We start from the raw sequence: 18574 nt of genomic DNA on the forward strand, positions 1-18574 counted from the left end.
TGTGCGTGTGCGTGTGCGTGTGCGTGTGCGTGTGCGTGTGTGTGTGTGTGTGTGTGTGGCCATAATCAGATTTGTGAACTCTAAGTCACTCTGAGAAGCCGGTCGGTTTGTGCGCTGAGAGCCGGAGCAGCTGTGGGAGTGTGTTTGTGTTTAGTATTGATTTATTTTATCATAACTGACATCTCTCTGTTTGAAAACCCTCTCAGAAACGTCTTCCTTCAGCTTTTGTGCACATTTTCTCACGAGTTTTGCGTTTTCTTTTCAACCCATTAGGAAGCTTTTGACCCTTCAGCTGAATTTAAAAACAGCCGTCACAAAAAAAAGAAATGTGTAATCAAAACACGTAACATGCAGCTTCATAACACATAAGAGCTGTTAAGTGTCTCTTACACACACTCATACAGCCTGTAATTGTAGTGAGGACACAGGATGTAATTATACGTGTGTGTGTGTGTGTGTGTGTGTGTGTGTGTGTGTGTGTGTGTGTGTGTGTGGGAGTGTGTGTATGTGAAGAATACAACAAGTATATGCAATAAGTGTGTACTTGTGTATGTTTGTGGGCATTTTAGGAGTGTTTATTTGCATGTGTGTCATTGTGTTTACCACGTTATGCTTAACTGTGCTCATGATCTATATTTGTCTGTGTGTGTCTGTCTGTGTGTGTGTGTGTGTGTGTGTGTGTGTGTGTGTGTGTGAATACAACAAGTATATACAGTTAGTGTGTACTTGTGTATGTTTGTGTTTATTTGCATGTGTGTCATTGTGTTTACAAGTTTATGCTCATGATTTATCTATATGATTTATATGTGTCTGTGTGTGTGTGTGTCTGTCTGTGTGTGTGTCTGTGTGTGTGTGTGTCTATGCTGTGTACATAACTATCACATTTCACCTGTGTGAGCTCATTCAGAGGTGTGTGTGTGCAGCAGAGGGGTTTTTCAAGACTTGGTTATGTCTTGTTCCTTGTTGGACTGGTTTACTCGTCCCTGGCTGCTGGTTCTGGATCAGCTGTACAGAACATTGCTTATGCATTGATTAGTTTGATGTTAGAAGATGAATCAGTCTGGTTTATAGATCCATCTAAACTCCTTAATCACTACATAAGCCTGGTTCTGAACAGGACTCGATTTGCTCCAGGGCGGCCCCAGACCAAGGATTTTCTTGGTTGAAATATATCCCCGCCCCCCCCCCCCCCCCTCAGTATTTCAGCCTCAGCGACTGAAAAACATAATTCAATATAATTAATAACCATTATTTTAGAGTGCCGTCACCCTCATGCTATAAGTCTGCTGCCCGTCAACGACACCGGCAAATTATTTCAGATTCTAATTCTGAATGTGTCAGAAGAAATCAGCAGCAATCAGTCGGAGCGGGCCGCCGTGGGCAGCTAGGCTAACGTTACTCACATGTTTAAGGTGGGAGGTCATGTTCGTCGTCAGAGTTCACATGTGACCTTCTTGGGGTCATCCTTGATCTTTTCAAAGTGATCCCATATCTTAGACGTCTTTCCCGACATGATTGGCTGTTAATTATTTACTGTCTAACCGCGACAGACACTGACAGGGAGTTAGTGTCATGACTTTTTGTTCTGGACCTTCAAATTAAAAGCCCTCCAGTCTTCAGTCACATAGATTTTCACTTAATTTTCACAAGAAACGGCTCCAAATGTTTTGTTTTTTCCTGCGACCATTTGACATTTTGGTCTGCTGATGCGTCCAAAGCCCTAATTTGCTCTGGACGCTTGAGTCTTTAAGACCACCTTACTCGATTAAGTTGTTCTTGACGGCCCTGTCAGTAAACAAAAACAGGATGTAATGAAGATGTAAACAGTTAAAAAAGAAAAAGCAAGACAAATTAACTGCGAATTTACTGACAGACAAATAATCTAACCAAAGAAAACCAACAACAACATAATTAAAGGCACCGAATGTCAAATGTGACCAAAGAAGAAGCAAACAATAAACATGAAGTCGTACAAAACCAGAAAATTAAAGTAGAGCATAAAACTGGATCGTCCATTGATTGATAAAGTCACAATAATAATAACAATAATAAGATATAGATATCATGTGTGTGTGTGTGTGTTTGTGTGTGTGAGTGAGAGTGGGTCGCTGTTTGCCTCGCTCATAGTGAGCGTCGCCATGGTAACGGCACTAGCAGCGCAGTGTGAAGTGGAGAGAGAGAGAGAGAGAGAGAGAGAGAGAGAGAGAGAGGTTCATGATGTCATGTGTTTTTATTATTGTGTTTAAACGCGTCTCCTGATCTAAGCGTGACCTTTTAATCACGGTTATTTTACATACAGTGTAGCATTACGCCGCGCGCTCGAGTCTCCCTGCGTATGTAAATGTAATCAGCACAGATGGATGATCAGTTCACAGGAGTTAATGATCAAACTGAAACCCAGGAAGAGCTGAGAGACACAGAGAGAGAGAGAGAGAGAGAGACAGAGAGAGAGAGAGGGAGAGCAGAGTGTGTGTCATACTGAGCATGCTCTTTGTGCTGACTTCCTGCTCTCTTCTTCCTGACAGAGAAGAGCGTTCAGAGAGACCGGCGTTCGACAAGAACCAGAGGAAGACGAGCGCCGTCGAGGCTCTGAACACAGCGGAGGAATCATCACACACACATCACTCACGCTGAACTCTGCCCCGTGGATCTTTCTGTTGTTCTGTTGTGTTTTTTTCTTCCAGCCCTCTCTGTTTTTGAGGAGTCATCCGTCGGAGCAGACGTTAATCTTTCAGCTTGACAGCGAGAATCACAGTCATGTCTCACCTCGACGTCTGCCCGGGAGATGAAAGAATCGCTGCTTTATCTTTTTTGTGAACCCTTTGACCGACGACTTTTGAGAGAAACTCCGGGAGCCCAGGGGGATTTCTTTCTCACTTTGAACTTCTCTTTCATTTTCTCTTCCTACGTCACTTTTATTTCGCTCTTTGTCTTTTCCTGATAACGTTTAGTTTCTCATAAAAGGAAGAGACGGAGGTGACTGACTCAAGTTTCTCTAAGAGCTCGGATAGCATTTGCATTCCAGTTTGGCTCTCGCCAGGGGACAAGTCCTCCCTTGTGTGTGCGACTGAGTGTGTTTTTGTCCCTCTGCGATACATTAACGCGTCTCAGGGGACAGAAACCATCCCTGTGTGTCTCTTCTGAGAAAATGGGATCAGAAAAGGACTCAGAGTCGCCTCACTCGTCGGTGAGCGGCGTCCCCAACCCTAAGTGCCGTGCGGCGGGCAAACGCCAGGGCCGCATCTCCTTTCACAGCCTCTTCCACAGCAAACGGGGCTCTCGTGGCGCCAGGGGCCCCAAAGCAGGAGCGGCCCCCCCTTTATCCCATCATCTCCAACATCACCACGCACAACAACAGCTCCTCCCTTCTGCCTTGAGCTCAGCGGCCGCCGCAGCCTCTGCTACGCCCACCACGACCACCACCGCCACAGCCACCACAACACCCCAGGAAGCTGCCTCCAGCACCCTGTCAAAGCCACTCTCGTCCAGCCAGCCGTCCCTGGCTGGGGCCCCGTCCTCTGGGGAGTCTAACCTCCTGGAGTGCCCCCTGTGCCTGGTGCGCCAGCCCCCCGAGCAGCTCCCAGAGCTGCTGGGGTGCAGCCACCGCTCCTGCCTCTGCTGCCTGCGGCAGTACCTCCGCATTGAAATCACTGAGAGTCGAGTCCAGCTCAGCTGCCCCGAGTGTGCCGAGAGACTGGTCCCGCATCAGGTGGCGGACATCTTGGATGACGCGGCCCTGCTGGACAAGTATGAGGAGTTCCTGCTGCGGAGGTGCCTCGCCTCAGACCCAGACTGCCGATGGTGCCCGGCGCCTGACTGCGGGTAAGACACTGTCCATGACTTTCAGGTTTTCTTCTTTCTGTTTCTTATATCTTGTCAAGTGTATTTAATCTGCTGTCCCCTGCAGCAAACAGCTTATATGTTACTGATATAATTATAATGTTTTACTTTGGAATATTGTGAATGTTGTAATAGTGAGGAATTGTTCATTAGTCTTTAAAGTTGTCAAATGCAGACGTGAGGATAATAAAACAACAACCTGTAGCTTTGTGGTCCGATTCAAGATGACAGACTTTACTCCTTTTAACCTCGATAAAGGAAACGCAGGGCAGATCCACTCCTTTCGTACTTACCTTTCACAATAAAAGTCCTAGACTGCCTCAGGCTGAGCACATCACCTAAATGAATATTTGCATTTCACATTTGCGTGTTGTTTATTTGTTGTGTAAAGGCTTTTAATCATATGTAATCAGGGAGAAGCAGCAGATAGAACTAGCCAATATTTTGATATTTCAGACTTTTACTTAATATGTTAAGATCAAAATGGTTGACAGTTAATTTTCTGTCAGACAACTAAGAGTTGAATTAAAGTATTGTTTCATCAGTAGTTCAGTGGACTGTGTGAGTATGCTGAGGACATTCTGGCCAGTCCTCGTAGGAAAGGGGACGGTTAATGAGGAGCAGAAGCCGTCTGGTTTCTGTTTGTAGTCCGACTAGTGTTGGCCAATCCCGTTACGGTCTGTGTGGAGAGCAAAAGCGGCGAGACGACGTGTTGGCCGTCATGCAATCACAGAACCCATCAGCTATTGTGTGACGATGATTCAGCCGTTTGTTATTATTCATCTGCATTCATGTGCAGAAAAAGGCGCCATCGCTCAACTCCAGCTACATTCTCACGTCCCAATGTGCTAATCTGACTTTTTAACAATCACTGATGCTTGGAAGAGGAAGTCGTGGCCCAGATATCATATTAGCCTTTGTCTCCATGGGCTTATCTGCTGTCAGAGACTGGAGCTGGGTAACCAGAGTTATGCTTGTTATAGAGGTAGAGTTAGCATGGTTAGCTAGTCTGGGCTCACCTGCGTCACGTTCAGCTTTGTTTGTCCTTTGTTTGTTTCCCTCTTCCTGTCTCTGTGATTTTATCAAGTTATCTGATGGCAGGTCGAACTTTAGAGCTCTTATTTGCTCAAATGTTTGTCCTGAAACTGAAATGAAGTCTGTTAACCCATAAGGGACATCACCCTGTATATTAATAAAAAAACAAATAAGGAAACGCAGAAACAGAAACTAATACGAGAGAGACAAGAAGGGAACATGTTGCAACGCCGGAAGCTTGTGATAATGTGTGACATTAGATGTTTGATTAAATGCAGGAAGTGTTTTTTATTTATCTGTTAAAGAACTCATCTAGTTTCTGGACAAATAAACTAAGTTAGGGTTTAGCAAGTGTCACAGCGTTAGCATCTGGCTATAAACTCATCTTTTACACCTTTTCTCTCTCTCCGATGCACCGAATGAGTCGCTCAGGTGCCGTTATTTCAGGTTATTTCCTGATGATTTTTGCTGTAAGTGCTGGGATTTCACATAAACGGTGTTGCTTCACAATCAAGACAAATGACTGTATTTTCTCCGTCTGGGTCAGTGGGAGAGAAAGAGAAAGACGTGCTGAGGAAGTTGAATTTGAAAGTGTAACTGGGGTAGAGAGCTGTTGAGCTCGGGCCTTGTGGTCGGAGGAGGGGAGAGAGTCAGATGGGCTTGGAGGTAGAGAAGCTCTCGTTTGATTTCTGGAACAAATCGGAGGCGTTTGTTTCATCATAGAAAGCAAGAGTGGTTCATTGTGTTTGTGTTTCTGGGTGTGTGTGTGTGTGTGTGTGTGGGAAGGAGGTACGCAGATATTCAGCAGCGTTGTTCTGCTGTGGTTTTGTACAGTAATACTGGAATCATCACAGGGGAAGGCCGAAAGCATCCGTGTGGTATCTTTGCATAAATCTGTCTCTATGTTCCTTCAACTCTGTGCATTTCTGTTTGTTTCGGTGTCTCCGTGACTGAGAGTCGCACCCCTGCGTAAAGGTCAAAAGACTTTCCTTTCCTTTTTATTTATTTTTTATATTAATGCATCACTCAGGAGCGTTCAGCAGGTCTGTAGGACGTGAAACTTGCATTTGTCCTAGAAAAACAAGTAATCATAAATCAAAAGGGTTTATCCTCTTTGGAGCATGAATGTTTTATGACGACCGTTTAGATTGTGAGATATCTTTCGTTGTTCATTATGCATCGTTATTGATTCGTCTGATTAATCATTTTCTTGATTAATCATTAATCATTAAATGCCTCGTTTTGTCCACAGCTCAAAGATATTCACTTTAACTTCATAGAGGAGGAAAGAAACCAGAAAATATTCACATTTAAGAAGCTGAAGTTGAAGCTTTTTTACCTTTTGTGTCTTAAAAAGACATTCAAACTTATTAACCAATTGTCAAAATAGTTGCTGAATAATACAATTGTTGACAACTAATCTATTGATCGACTAATCTTTGAAGGTTTTGTTAACAATGGTAGGGGTTTATAATTCGGGGAGCATTAACTGAGGCTTTTTAAAGAAGAAATAACAAATGTTTTTCTTTCTTTTACAAGTAAAAACTTGATGAGAATGAGCGCAAAATGAGAATGAATTATCGTCTTTTCTGGAGGCCGTTAATATCTGTAACAAATCTCATGACAATCTATAAAACAAACTGCTTTGATGCCTTTTTTACCTGAATAAAATTGTAATTTTCAGTTAAATTGACGCAGTGTCTTTTCAAAACTGCTCGGCCTACTGTATTGCCGCTTGCGGCTTTCTCGAGAACCGCTCATCCAAACAATATACACTTCATTTGTTAACTGCTATAGCTTTTAAGGACCAGGCTATTTCCAGGAACTAAAGCATTGTCTCTGAAAGTTACATCGCTGAGTTTCTTCATCTCTTTCTTCATCTGTTCTTGAACGTACTGCAGCGAGCGCGCTGTGGGATCATCTTTACTCCCAATGGGGATGAAAATAAACCACTTGAGGCATTTCTCTGATTGATAATGTAAATATTATTTTAAGTAAAGCATGTTAATGAGCCTCTTGGCACAGGATGATATCTCTGCAACCCAAGTCCTTGGAGAGATGTATTCTGACTGCACATCACAGGAAACAAACACAGTTTTAGGTTTAGGTACGAGGGTCACGTAAGTAAAGTTAAGTAGAGATCAATGTGAATCAGTAGCTGGTGAATAAACAAAAAACAAAGAGTGTGTTTGCATCAGCAGCCTCGTAATAGTTTGAGTTTGACTGCTGACCTACATATTTACCTGGATGATCCTGTCTGATGCCTGCGGTGACTCACCTACTGTTTAAATCAGACGAGTTGACTCAGTCCAAATTATTATTCATCACAAACTGCCCCGGCACACTGCCACACACACACACACACACACACACACACACACACACACCGACCCTGAAGAGGTCGCTTCCACAGAAACAGTAAAAAAGGTCTGAATAACTTCCAATCTAACTGTTATAGTGTTTGTGTGTGTGTGTGTGTGTGTGTGTGTGTGTGTGTGTGTGTGTGTGTGTGTGTGTTTGTGTGTGTTTTGCATATTGGCCCGCTTGTGGGAAAGTTATGTAAATGTGACATGGTTTTTGAATCTTGTCTCTTTCGTAAGATATCCCGTTGACGATGTTTATGAGTAACTGACAAGAGGCAGATAGATTAAAGAACAACAGATAAAATAAAGATGTAAAGTCCCACTTCACGCAGCAGATGATGAAATCCTAAATGATGTTCAAGGAAACATAATAACACAAACACAACGTCACACAGAGGTGTCACTTTCTGCTTCTCTGCACTGTTACATTTTTGTTGAATGTTCTTTATTTATAAGAAAAAACACACTTTTATTCACTCACACACACGCGGCCGGACTCGCTATCAAAACAAACAGCAGAGAAACTCAGATTACACTTGAATTCGACTGAATAATCTTTATTTCAAACATTTAAAAACATTCAAAACTAATAAAAGGAACTATAAACAACAAAATGGCGACCAATAAGCAACATAAATGACCATTTCACGCCTGAAAAGTAGAAGGAAGAAGCACCATGTTTATCTAACCCTACCCCTCTCTCATGCTGATGCAATCATCCACACATCAGCCACATCAACCAACTCTGTGTCCCTGCGTCCATCCTACAACTAAACCACTATACTTTATACTCTTTATACATAATGACAGCACTGAAGAATGTGAAAAAGAGAAACGACAACCAATAACGACAATGTCACCATCAGCGTGCTTTACATTCCCCATCCTCATTTCTGTACCTTACGTAACCTTTGATTTCATCCTTCAGTCCTTTCCACATAATCACCCCAAACAAAGATACAAACATATATTTCAGAGCGGTGCGTAACCAAGCCCCCACCACAGCGACCTCCTGGTTGATCCAAACAGGAAGTGCCAAAAACTGCAGTTCTCAGAGTGTCCACTAGGGGCAGGTTTCATAACAGAGCAGTTTCTCATTGACCCCCATGTTAAACAGGCTGTTTTCACAGCATCATTAAACCTGTTTAAGGCCTGGGACAAAAAATATTTTAGTTTGTATGTTTAGTTCATATCTCCATGGCAACACTGATGACTGAATTTTTTTGTACCAGGCTAGTTTTTATTTTATTGGAGGTTAAAGTTTATGAATAATTAGGGGCGTGGCCTCTTGAGTGACAGCTAGCCTCTGGCCCTCACTTCTCCTCGGAGGTAAACGTCAGCCAGATGGACGTATGCCCCTCCCCCCAACATCACATACATGCCCTTGCTCAGAGGAAATGAGGCGGAGTCAAAGTCTGACAAGATGGAGACTCCCATAGGCGAGGACGATTGAATCAAGTTGAGAGAACGAACCTCAGCTGAGATGCTACGTCCATTTTTTATACAGTCGATGTCCGTCTCTGCCACCTGACAACAGTTTTTTGTATATTGCCAGGAAGTAAATCCTTCCTTGCTTTGTACATTGTTTGTTGTTTCTTCGACTTCAAAACAGATTGTTAGTGTGTTCCCGATATCCAACATGGTGTACTTTCCTTATGGCTCTTGTTTGCAGATTTTGTGCTCTAGTATCACACCCAGAAATGTATTTCATCCACTCTTTCTATAAAAACATTGTGCATCATGAGTGGTTCAACACTGACACAGTGAGAGCGACTTTAATCTCTGCTGGACGCCATTACCACACTATATCTTTACATTGCAAATATGTTTATTAATTTCTCTCAATGTCGATTAAAGCTCATATGAATAATTAAAATATTCTAACACTAAATGTGAAAGCTGTTTCTGGATCTACAACTAAATCAGTGACACAAAACCAAACAAAACTCTTTGGATTTCAGTGTTTTCTTCAGAGAAACTTGTCCATTTTAAAAATCTCCCACTGTTGAATCTTTCTTCTCATCTTAACCATCACAACACGTCTCATGACCTGCTCGTCTCGTCCGGCCAATAGGGTCTCGTCCTGTGTGACTGTCAGGCCCGAGCATCCAGTGAGAACAAAGGGTGCCGTCTCCTCTGGTTGTCAGTTGCTATGGCTACTATCGATGCGGCATAGAGGGAGCGTTGCCAGGGGTAACAGGAGTTGGGACTTAATTAAACAGATCAATACGTACTCACTCTGGACTCTAGTGCGTGCCATTGTTCTGCATTTTGTGCCTTTTTTGTTGCTGACGGACACGTAATGTGTTTATCCGTGTCTCTGCGTGAGTCAGACTGATGCACGTTCAGTTAAACACAGCAACTGGCTATTAGTGTGTGTGTGTGTGAGTGTGTGTGTGTGTGTGTGTGTGATGTAACGTTGCATTTACAAGCTCAGCAGGACTCCCAGGTGGCTCTCGGTGGAGCTGAACACTGACGAGGCACGTTTCCTCTTATAACGCAGCCTCAGCTCTCATAACACTCGTCCGTCTGTGTCCCCTTAAAAAATGTACCTTGTTTTGTTCCACATTTACGTCTCAGTCGTGATAACCCGTCTTACCCTCCTTTTGTTTTATCACCCCTCTCTCTGGTTGTCTCTTTCCCCCCCTCTCCCATCCTCAAAATGTCAGCCTGAATTGCTCTGAGCGCTGCATCAGAATCCACCAATCGTGGAGCAGCGGTGACGTGCGACGCTCTCCCAGGAACAAAGCTGTTGTGGCAACCTGCGCTTTGTACCGCAACAAGTCCTGAGTTATCCAGATGACGAGCACTGTCTTTCTCTTTTATCTAGTTGTGGTTTGAGCCACGTTAGGCTGCAGGGATCCGTCTTTCTCAGCCACACGGAAATGTCCCAACAGCTGCTGATGAAATGAGGCCCAGACCTTCATGTTCACCTCAGGATGTGTTGTCATATATTCTGTGCTGCTTCTGCGCTGGTTGTTGCGCCACCACGAAAATAAAGTCTCTTCCCTCACGTTTTTACATCTGTGTAGATTTTAAGGACATTTAAATACAAGATAAGAAATACTTAAATGTCCCCAAAGAGACACTTTGCTAGGACAATAGTGATTCACACAGCTGCAATCAACTTAAAGGTCCCATATTGTAAAAAGTGAGATTTCTTATTTTAAAGCAGGTTGAGGTGCTTTATAAATAGTGTTAACGTTTCAAAATGCTCCGCAGAGAAATGCACACAGCCCGTACTCAGAAACTGTGACTTTAAACGAGTCGTCAGGACTTCCTGTACGGTTGTGATGTCACAACTATCCTATATATAGGTGGAAAGTGCCGTTACGGTCATTCCCCTGCAATGATGATAGAGAGACGCTGAGAGCGCATACAAGATGGGGAAATGCTGACCGATCAGAGCAGACTCGCGATGCCCGTTGGAAACACCGTGGCTAGTTACTTTTACTTTTTTGCAGATGTTTTGAGACAGAGGTCTGAATCCTCACAGACGCGGGGTGAAACGTCTCCGCAGGAATGCCAGTTCTCGTCTCGTCTTGTCCCGTTAATTTATTCCGTCCTGAGAGCAGGCCTGTCACGGTGTTTGAAGAGCCGGTAACGAGCGACGTGTCGGGGCCGGCGTGTTGGAGGCGTGCCAAAACAATTACAAGTTTGTCACGTTATCACTTCTTCCACGCTCCTCTTCCCTTTAATGGTTTAACTTCAACACTCGACTAATGTGCAGAAAACAGGCATCGTCTTTGTCTGTGCGGGTAGAAAGAGACAAAATACAAATATAAAATCCTGTCTGCTTTGTTATCACTCCTCCAACATGTTTCCTCCCGTTTAGCTTGGTGACAGTATTTGATGACTGGCCTCCTTTGTGATTTCCTCAGTGATTGATAGTCTATATCTAAGCCCCGCTCCCTCTCTGTAATTGCCTTTTTTGTCCTTACTGTTATAAAATGCCACTCTTCTTTGGGACCATTATTTGCTGAGAAGTGCGCCGGCCTCACTTCAGTATGCAACAAAAGAGTGGCTGGTCGGGTGAAGCGACGTTGATTGATTGATTGTCTTTATTTCGAAACAAAGTTAAATTTGTAGCAGGAGATAAATAAATAGAACAAAAGCAAAAAAAAGGCACTTTCCACATGCTCAAAAGTGGGCAGGAGGAAGTACAAACTACAGATGCATCAGTGTTTGCTGCTTCCAATCCGATCCGATACCTGGGCTGAGCGTATCGGCCGATACCCGATACTGATCCCATCCTACTGTTGAATGAATGAAGCGTCCATGTGAGTGAAGGCATCAGGCTTGACATAAACATTTAGCCTTCTTAAAAAAGGTAACAAATTAACATCCATATAAATGTGCTTAATAAATAACACTTGCATGTAAAGTGCACTGCAAACAGATATTTAAAAATATAATATAAAACCCTAACCGCTGTTACAAACACAGAATTGAAGTGACTGTAACTGTATTGCTGTGTATGATATTGGACGCGTGAGGCGGGGTCCACCCTGGACAGGACGCCAGTCTATCGCAGGGCACATAGAGACGAACAGAGACACGTGTGAGGTTCATTGATGACTCTAAAATTGCCCGTAGGTGTGAATGGTTGTCTGTCATCTCTTTGTGAAGATGATGTCTTTGTATTTGTTTTTAAACTGTCATATGTTTTAACTGATTCCACAGTTTAACTCCGTAGATGCTGAAACAAAAGCTCTTTTCTGTTGTGCGTGTGAAGTGCAGCTGTCCCCTTCACTTATAACCACCCTCCCTTTCACAGAACATTGTTTTTCCGTAACATCTTATCTCTGGCGTTGAAGATTGTTTGGGCAGTTTTGAATTCAACCACTTCAGGATATTAGATAGTTTTGACCTGTATGAATAGGTGATTAATGTGTTCACGAGAAGTAACATTATGGATTACCCTAACAGCGTTTAAAAATATGAATTCTTCAGCTTATTTTAGCTCCACAGAGAAAACTAGAGGAGTTTTGGGGTGGGGGGTTTCTGTTTGGTAGTTGTCGTTTAAAACATGAGAAATTTCTGTGAATTTTGGTGGAGCGTTCGACCGCAGGCTGAGGAACTGGTGGTTTGTCGAGGGGATTTCTTAATGTTGCAAGATTTATAAACATTTCTGCTATTTTTCTCATGATTCATGCGATGAATCATGCGACCAGTAGCTCAGCTGGTAGAGCAGGCGGCCCGTACACAGAGGCTAAAAGTCCTGGTCTCAGACACCGGGGTCCGCGGTGGCTTTGCTACATGTCTGCTGGATCGTCACGATTTGGTTTCCTCTTCATTACATGGTCCATCAATGAAAGTTCATTGCATTTATTGGTATATCGACCTTTTTAATGTCCTGTCTCTAAACACATCCGTCGCGTCGGTAACAATAACTCCATCACTGCTGTATTTACGCTCCTTTCTGTCTCCCTCCTCCGCACTGAACCCTGTGAAACCCATATTGATTGACCTCATCCTGTCTCTGGCTCCTTCTCTCAGTGTTGTTACTAAGTGATTACTCCATTGATCAAATCTTTTCTCTTTCTCCGCTCACCCTGCAGAAAGCTTCCAGGCTCTGTGATGTTCCCATTAGTGGCTGTATTCAAGATCTTTATCTCTTAGTAACCTTGGTTGAGTTAACAAATCAGACGTGTTATATGTCGCCAAACTAACACGGGGCAACATATAACACCATCAAACGAGTGGTTAACAAGACATTTAAGGCGACCGTAATGTTTCAGTTAACTTTAATGAAGTGAAAACACACTGTGAGAGGATCAGAGTCCTTTGAATTTAACACCCAAAACAAGCTCACTGCTTTTTTAATGTACACAGGGCCGTGGATATGCATTATTACACCCACATGCTGTCACGAGCACAGCGACTTGTCTATCACTGTAGCCCCGCCCTAAAGCGAACCCTACTGTATCGTCTATTTTACTCTAAATGGGACCATAATTTAATAAATGAACATAGTGTCTTCTTCTTTATTAAAGAAGACTTGAAGCTAGCAATTGAGACCATAAAGTCATTAGGGAAAGGTTTACTAAGGTAAGAAATCAAGAAAGAAGTTCAGGCTAATTTTGTCATTGACTTCTACACAATTAGAGAGAAAGCAGGTTTAAGGCACTTCACCGTGATTCACTGGATGGACGTGACCCAGAAGCTACGTCCATCTCTTTTATGTAGACTCATAAATATGGAGCTGGTGTTGATTCAGAATCAGCAACCGTTTAATATTTCCGTCTGCTCATTGAAGCTTTAATATACTGTAGGATTGTCGCCTCGTGATAATCACCAAATGTAGTCTTTTCTCCGTAACTTGACTTCTCCAGTTTCCACATCACTGAACGCTCCTGTCTTTGTCCGTCTCCTCCTCTCAGATTCGCCATCATCGCCTCGGGCTGTGCCAGCTGTCCCAGGTTGGTGTGTCGGAGGGAGGGATGCGGCGCCGAGTTCTGCTACCACTGCAAACAGGCCTGGCACCCCAACCAGACCTGCGACTCGGCCCGCCAACAGAGGGCGCAATCCCTGCACACCCACAGCAACCACTCCCCCAGCTACACACAGGAGCATGGGCCCGGTGAGTACCGCTCAGCCTCCGCGGAGAGTGGTAGGATGAAAAATAAGTCAGACACGCACACTCCCCCGACATTTCCGACCTGAAAATAGGCTTCACACCTCTGAGATGTCTGCCTCTCTGTCTGTCAGCCTTTATCACATGTCACTCTGTCAGAGCGCTGAGTCAAACTCTCCTCGCGCCTGTCGTACCGACTCCCTGACGTTTCCCAAAGCGAGACGTTCAGTGGAGCATGAGACACTGTTTATATCAAAGTTTCTCCTCTTGATAGTTTCCCGACTGCAGCTTCCTGTCATACAGCATTTAGAAATGTCACCATAACATTCCTGTATCCAAACTTCGTTTAGTCAGATTTTCAAAACATGTAATTTGTGTCTTTTTGGTGCATTCACTTCATTTCAACCATGAATAAGTTTTAACATTTGTAACATGCAGATATGTTTCCTTCCTTTTGATGCTTTTAACACTGTTGCAAATAATCAATTAAAGATGCTCCGGAGAAAAAACAGTTTTGCCCAACACATTAGTAACACATAGTTGCACACTCATTCAAAGGAAGTGTCAGGCTTAGACACTTTTAAATAAATAAATATTAACTGAGAGTTTTGCTGCATGTGGGGAACAGAGAAAGCTGTAAACAGAACACTTTCTATCACCTTCAGGTTGATTAAGTGAGCACCTAAGCAAACTGTTGCTATTTACACATTATGCAGGCGCTGAGCAACATTAGCATTCATTTAGCATTGTGTTTATGGCTACGTGGTGAACTAAAGTCAATATTCGCTCTCCTTTTAGCTTTGTTAGCACACGGCGTTCCTTCTGGAAACTGTTTTTTTTTTACCTGCTATCATCACCAGAGATCTGGGAGGAAATGGAAAGGAAACCATTTTGAGACTATTCTGTTCAAATTCAAGAAAAACACCCTGTTACCTTTGGAGCCAGGCTAGCTGCTTCCCTCTGCTTCCGGTCTGAATGCTAAGCTAAGCTAACTTCAGCTTTATATTCTTCGGAAAGATGCTAGAGTAGAATTGGTCTTCTTATTTAACTTAAAGCAAATGTATTCATACAGCACATTTAAAAGCAACATCCGTGAGGAACTCGGAGTAGAGCCGCTGCTCCTTTGCGTTGAAAGGAGCCAGTTGAGGTGGTTCAGGATCATCTGGTAAGGATGAACCCTGGGCGCCTCCCTAGGGAGGTGTTCCAGGCACGTCCAGCTGGGAGGAGGCCTCAGGGAAGACCCAGGACCAGGTGGAGAGATTATATCTCCACACTGGCCTGGGAACGCCTCAGGATCCCCCAGTTAGAGCTGGTTAATGTGGCCCGGGAAAGGGAAGTTTGGGGTCCCCTGCTAAAGCTGCTGCGCCCGCGACCCGACCCCGGATAAGAGGCTGAAGATGAGAGAGATGAGATGAGATGAGATGAGCATTTGTCCGTATGATCAAATATGACAAAAGTACAATGAAAACACAATGAATTATAAAAAAACAAAAAAAGACAAAGTTTTTACAGAGACAAAGAAAGGAAACTGTTTGAGCTAAAAGCCAAAGAATATAACTGTGTTTTAATGCAACATCCCCCTAAATGTGTCGCAGCATGACACAGCTGTGAACGGTTCAGTTTCCAAACTTCAGCAACGACTCAGAAGGAAATTTGAGTCTTTAAGCCCTTCAGCAAAATCAGATTATAGCCGACTTAATCTGAATGTTTACTTACTCGTGCTCTATCAGAAGGGGAAACATTCGCTGAATGCCCTAATGCAGATTTAAAATGTCAAAAAGGACAATGGTCCCATCTCGTTAGGATTTTCCTCCTTCTTTTGGCAGCAAAATCAGACCTCGTTAGAGTAATGGATCGGACAACTGCAGCAGTTTTGTCCTCGACGGCATTTTAAAGGAAAGAAGAAGAAAAAAAGTAAATTCACTGTGTGTGTGTTTGATGCTGCGAATGTTCTCTGCTCTTTAAAGGGCATTTTGGCATTTTGACCTGAAAGGACTGGCAGATCTGGCTGTGTACGTGTGTACGTGTGTACGTGTGTGTGTTTGTGTGTGTGTGTGTGTGTGTGTGTGTGTGTGTCAGCAGGCAGGCAGACAGACAGTGAGACAGACAGACAGACAGACGGACAGGGCGCGGCTTGGATTTTTTTTACAGTCAGTTTCGGTCGTCATCAGCTCTGAGTACTTGGCAGAGAGAGGCTTAGTGGAAGTGGTGAATTAAAGAAAGACAGTGAGAAGACTGACTGAGGACAGCTGGAGGGATTCACTTAATAGAGTTTTAATAATAATGGTATTAAACACACACACACACACACACACACACACACACACACACACACACACACACACACACACACACACGTCAGGATGTTTGCACACACAAACACGGATGTTTGTAGAGAGGTTTGCGTCTATCATCACTACAACAAATGAATTAAAGGACCATCTCATCAGTTTGGGAATCATGCTCCTTTGCTCTCTTGCAGAGAGTTTTGCCAAGTTCCCACTCCCCGACTTTAGCCCTGATTTTCTGCCCCGCCGACAGCTCGAACCCCCTCGACAAAAGCGCCAAATCGGACGAAGATCTTGTCGTCGTTGACACCGCTTCCCCTGTTTCCAGTATTTATGCTAAGCTAAGCTAACTGGCTGCCGGTTTATTTTTACCGTACAAACACAAGAATCAATCAATCTACCATCCGATTCTTACAACGATACTTCCTAATATGTCAAAAAATCCCTTTGACAACTTTAACTTTTTAACCACACACAAAAAAAGGAAATCAAAGAAACAAACCCTTTATGTGTTGATGTGAGCGACGTCACTGAGTACCAAACTCCCTTCTGTCCCCAGCTGATGACATCAAGCCCTGCCCTCGCTGCGGCGCCTACATCATCAAGATGAACGATGGCAGCTGCAATCACATGACCTGCGCCGTCTGCGGCTGTGAGTTCTGCTGGCTCTGCATGAAGGAGATCTCCGACCTGCACTACCTCAGGTACATAAATCTCCTTTTTTTCACTTCTTATTACAGCTTTTTTTAAGATCTCTCAGATGTGTAACTGTAGACCTGTTTGTCCTCCCTCCTCTTCCCTCCCTCCTTCAGTCCGTCTGGCTGTACGTTCTGGGGGAAGAAGCCTTGGAGCAGGAAGAAGAAGATTTTGTGGCAGCTGGGCACCCTGATCGGAGCTCCAGTCGGCATCACCCTCATCGCAGGCATCGCCGTCCCCGCCATGGTCATCGGCATCCCCGTTTACGTCGGCCGCAAGGTGAGAAACCCTGCAGGGAGGAAGAAGCTTCAGCTGCTGGAGCTTTACATTTAAGAGTAAAAAGAGAACTTTAAATGGCTGCATACTTCGATTATAACGTCAGAGCACTTCATGCTTTCATCAGGATGAAAGACTGCTGCTCTTCTGTTGTTGGCATGCTTCATTTCATCGTTTTTGTGCTTTTTTTCTCGTTCGTTTTTGTTCGTTTTTTATCATATTTACTGTTGACTTATATTATAGTATTGTTTACCAAGTGAAGGAGTACCTCGGGATCATGTTCACGAGTGAGGGGACGATGGAGCGTGAGTTTGGCCGGAGAATCGGAGCAGCGGGGGCGGTGCTGCAGTCGCTCTACCGCACCGTCGTGACGAAAAGAGAGCTGAGGAAGGCAAAGCTCTGGATCTACCGGTCAATCCTCGTTCCTACCCTCACCTGTGGTCATGAAAGCTGGGTCAGGACCCAAAGAACCAGGTTGCGGGTACAAGCGGCTGAAATGTGTTTCCTCAGGAGGGGGGCTGGAGTCTCCCTTAGAGAGAGGGGAGAAGTTCAGCATCCGGGAGGAACTCGGAGTAGAGCCGCTGCTCCTTTGCTTTGAAAGGAGCCAGTTGAGGTGGTTCAGGATCATCTGGTAAGGATGAACCCTGGGCGCCTCCCTAGGGAGGTGTTCCAGGAACGTCCAGCTGGGAGGAGGCCTCGGGGAAGACCCAGGACCAGGTGGAGAGATTAGATCTCCACACTGGCCTGGGAACGACTCAGGATCCCCCAGTTAGAGCTGGTTAATGTGGCCCGGGAAAGGGAAGTTTGGGGTCCCCTGCTAAAGTTGCTGCCCCCACGACCCGACCCCGGATAAGAGGCTGAAGATGATATGAGATGAGATGAGATTCAAGTACGTACTGACCTTATTTAAAGTACACAGCTTAAATCGAAATGGCCCCAAAGACAGTTTTAAACCTAAAGTCTAGCACAGCCTACGTGTAACTCCCTGTTTGCCTGCTTCACTGTTTAATATGAACTGATTGTATTTGTGTGTTCATCTTAATCTGGCGCTAAATTAAAATACACTGCACATGTGCATACAGTACTAAAAGTAATCAGAATATTACAGTAAAGTCACAAAAGAGGATGATACGTACGTGCAACTAATGAAAACATAAAACCAACTATATATACAATCATAACATAATAGAAAAACACTCCAGACCAAAGAAAAGGATGTTTTGTTATCTTCACACAGTTCTGTAAACATCAGAAGTTCACGCTGATAATAAGAAGCATTTCCTGTCATCGTGTCGTCGGTTTGCAGTGAACTAAGACGTCTCTCACACTCAGCAACACTGTTTTTAATCTCTCCGGTCAGTTCAGGTTACTTAACGTTTATCTGCAGTGACAGAAACCAGAAGTGGGAAACCTCAGCCTGTGTGTGTGTGTGTGTGAGTGTGTGTGAGAGAGTGTGTGTGTGCGTGCGTTTGTGTGTGTGTGTGTGCGTGTGTGTGTGT

General features: G+C 44.0%; 1 protein-coding gene across 2 annotated transcripts in view; it reads left to right on the plus strand.

The window, feature by feature from the left end:
• Positions 1 to 18574, plus strand: part of rnf19b (ring finger protein 19B) — a 43551-nt gene that overhangs the window by 17084 nt on the left and 7893 nt on the right. For both annotated transcript variants that reach the window (XM_083925604.1, XM_083925605.1), the window contains exons 2-5: positions 2526 to 3822; positions 13622 to 13821; positions 16663 to 16807; positions 16916 to 17078. In XM_083925604.1, the coding sequence (XP_083781730.1) occupies positions 3149 to 3822; positions 13622 to 13821; positions 16663 to 16807; positions 16916 to 17078 (1182 nt within the window). In that variant the 5' untranslated portion in view covers positions 2526 to 3148. The remainder of the gene's footprint in view (positions 1 to 2525; positions 3823 to 13621; positions 13822 to 16662; positions 16808 to 16915; positions 17079 to 18574) is intronic.

This window comes from Echiichthys vipera (assembly GCF_963691815.1).
Source record: "Echiichthys vipera genome assembly, chromosome: 13".
In the NCBI taxonomy this organism is placed as follows: domain Eukaryota; kingdom Metazoa; phylum Chordata; class Actinopteri; order Perciformes; family Trachinidae; genus Echiichthys; species Echiichthys vipera.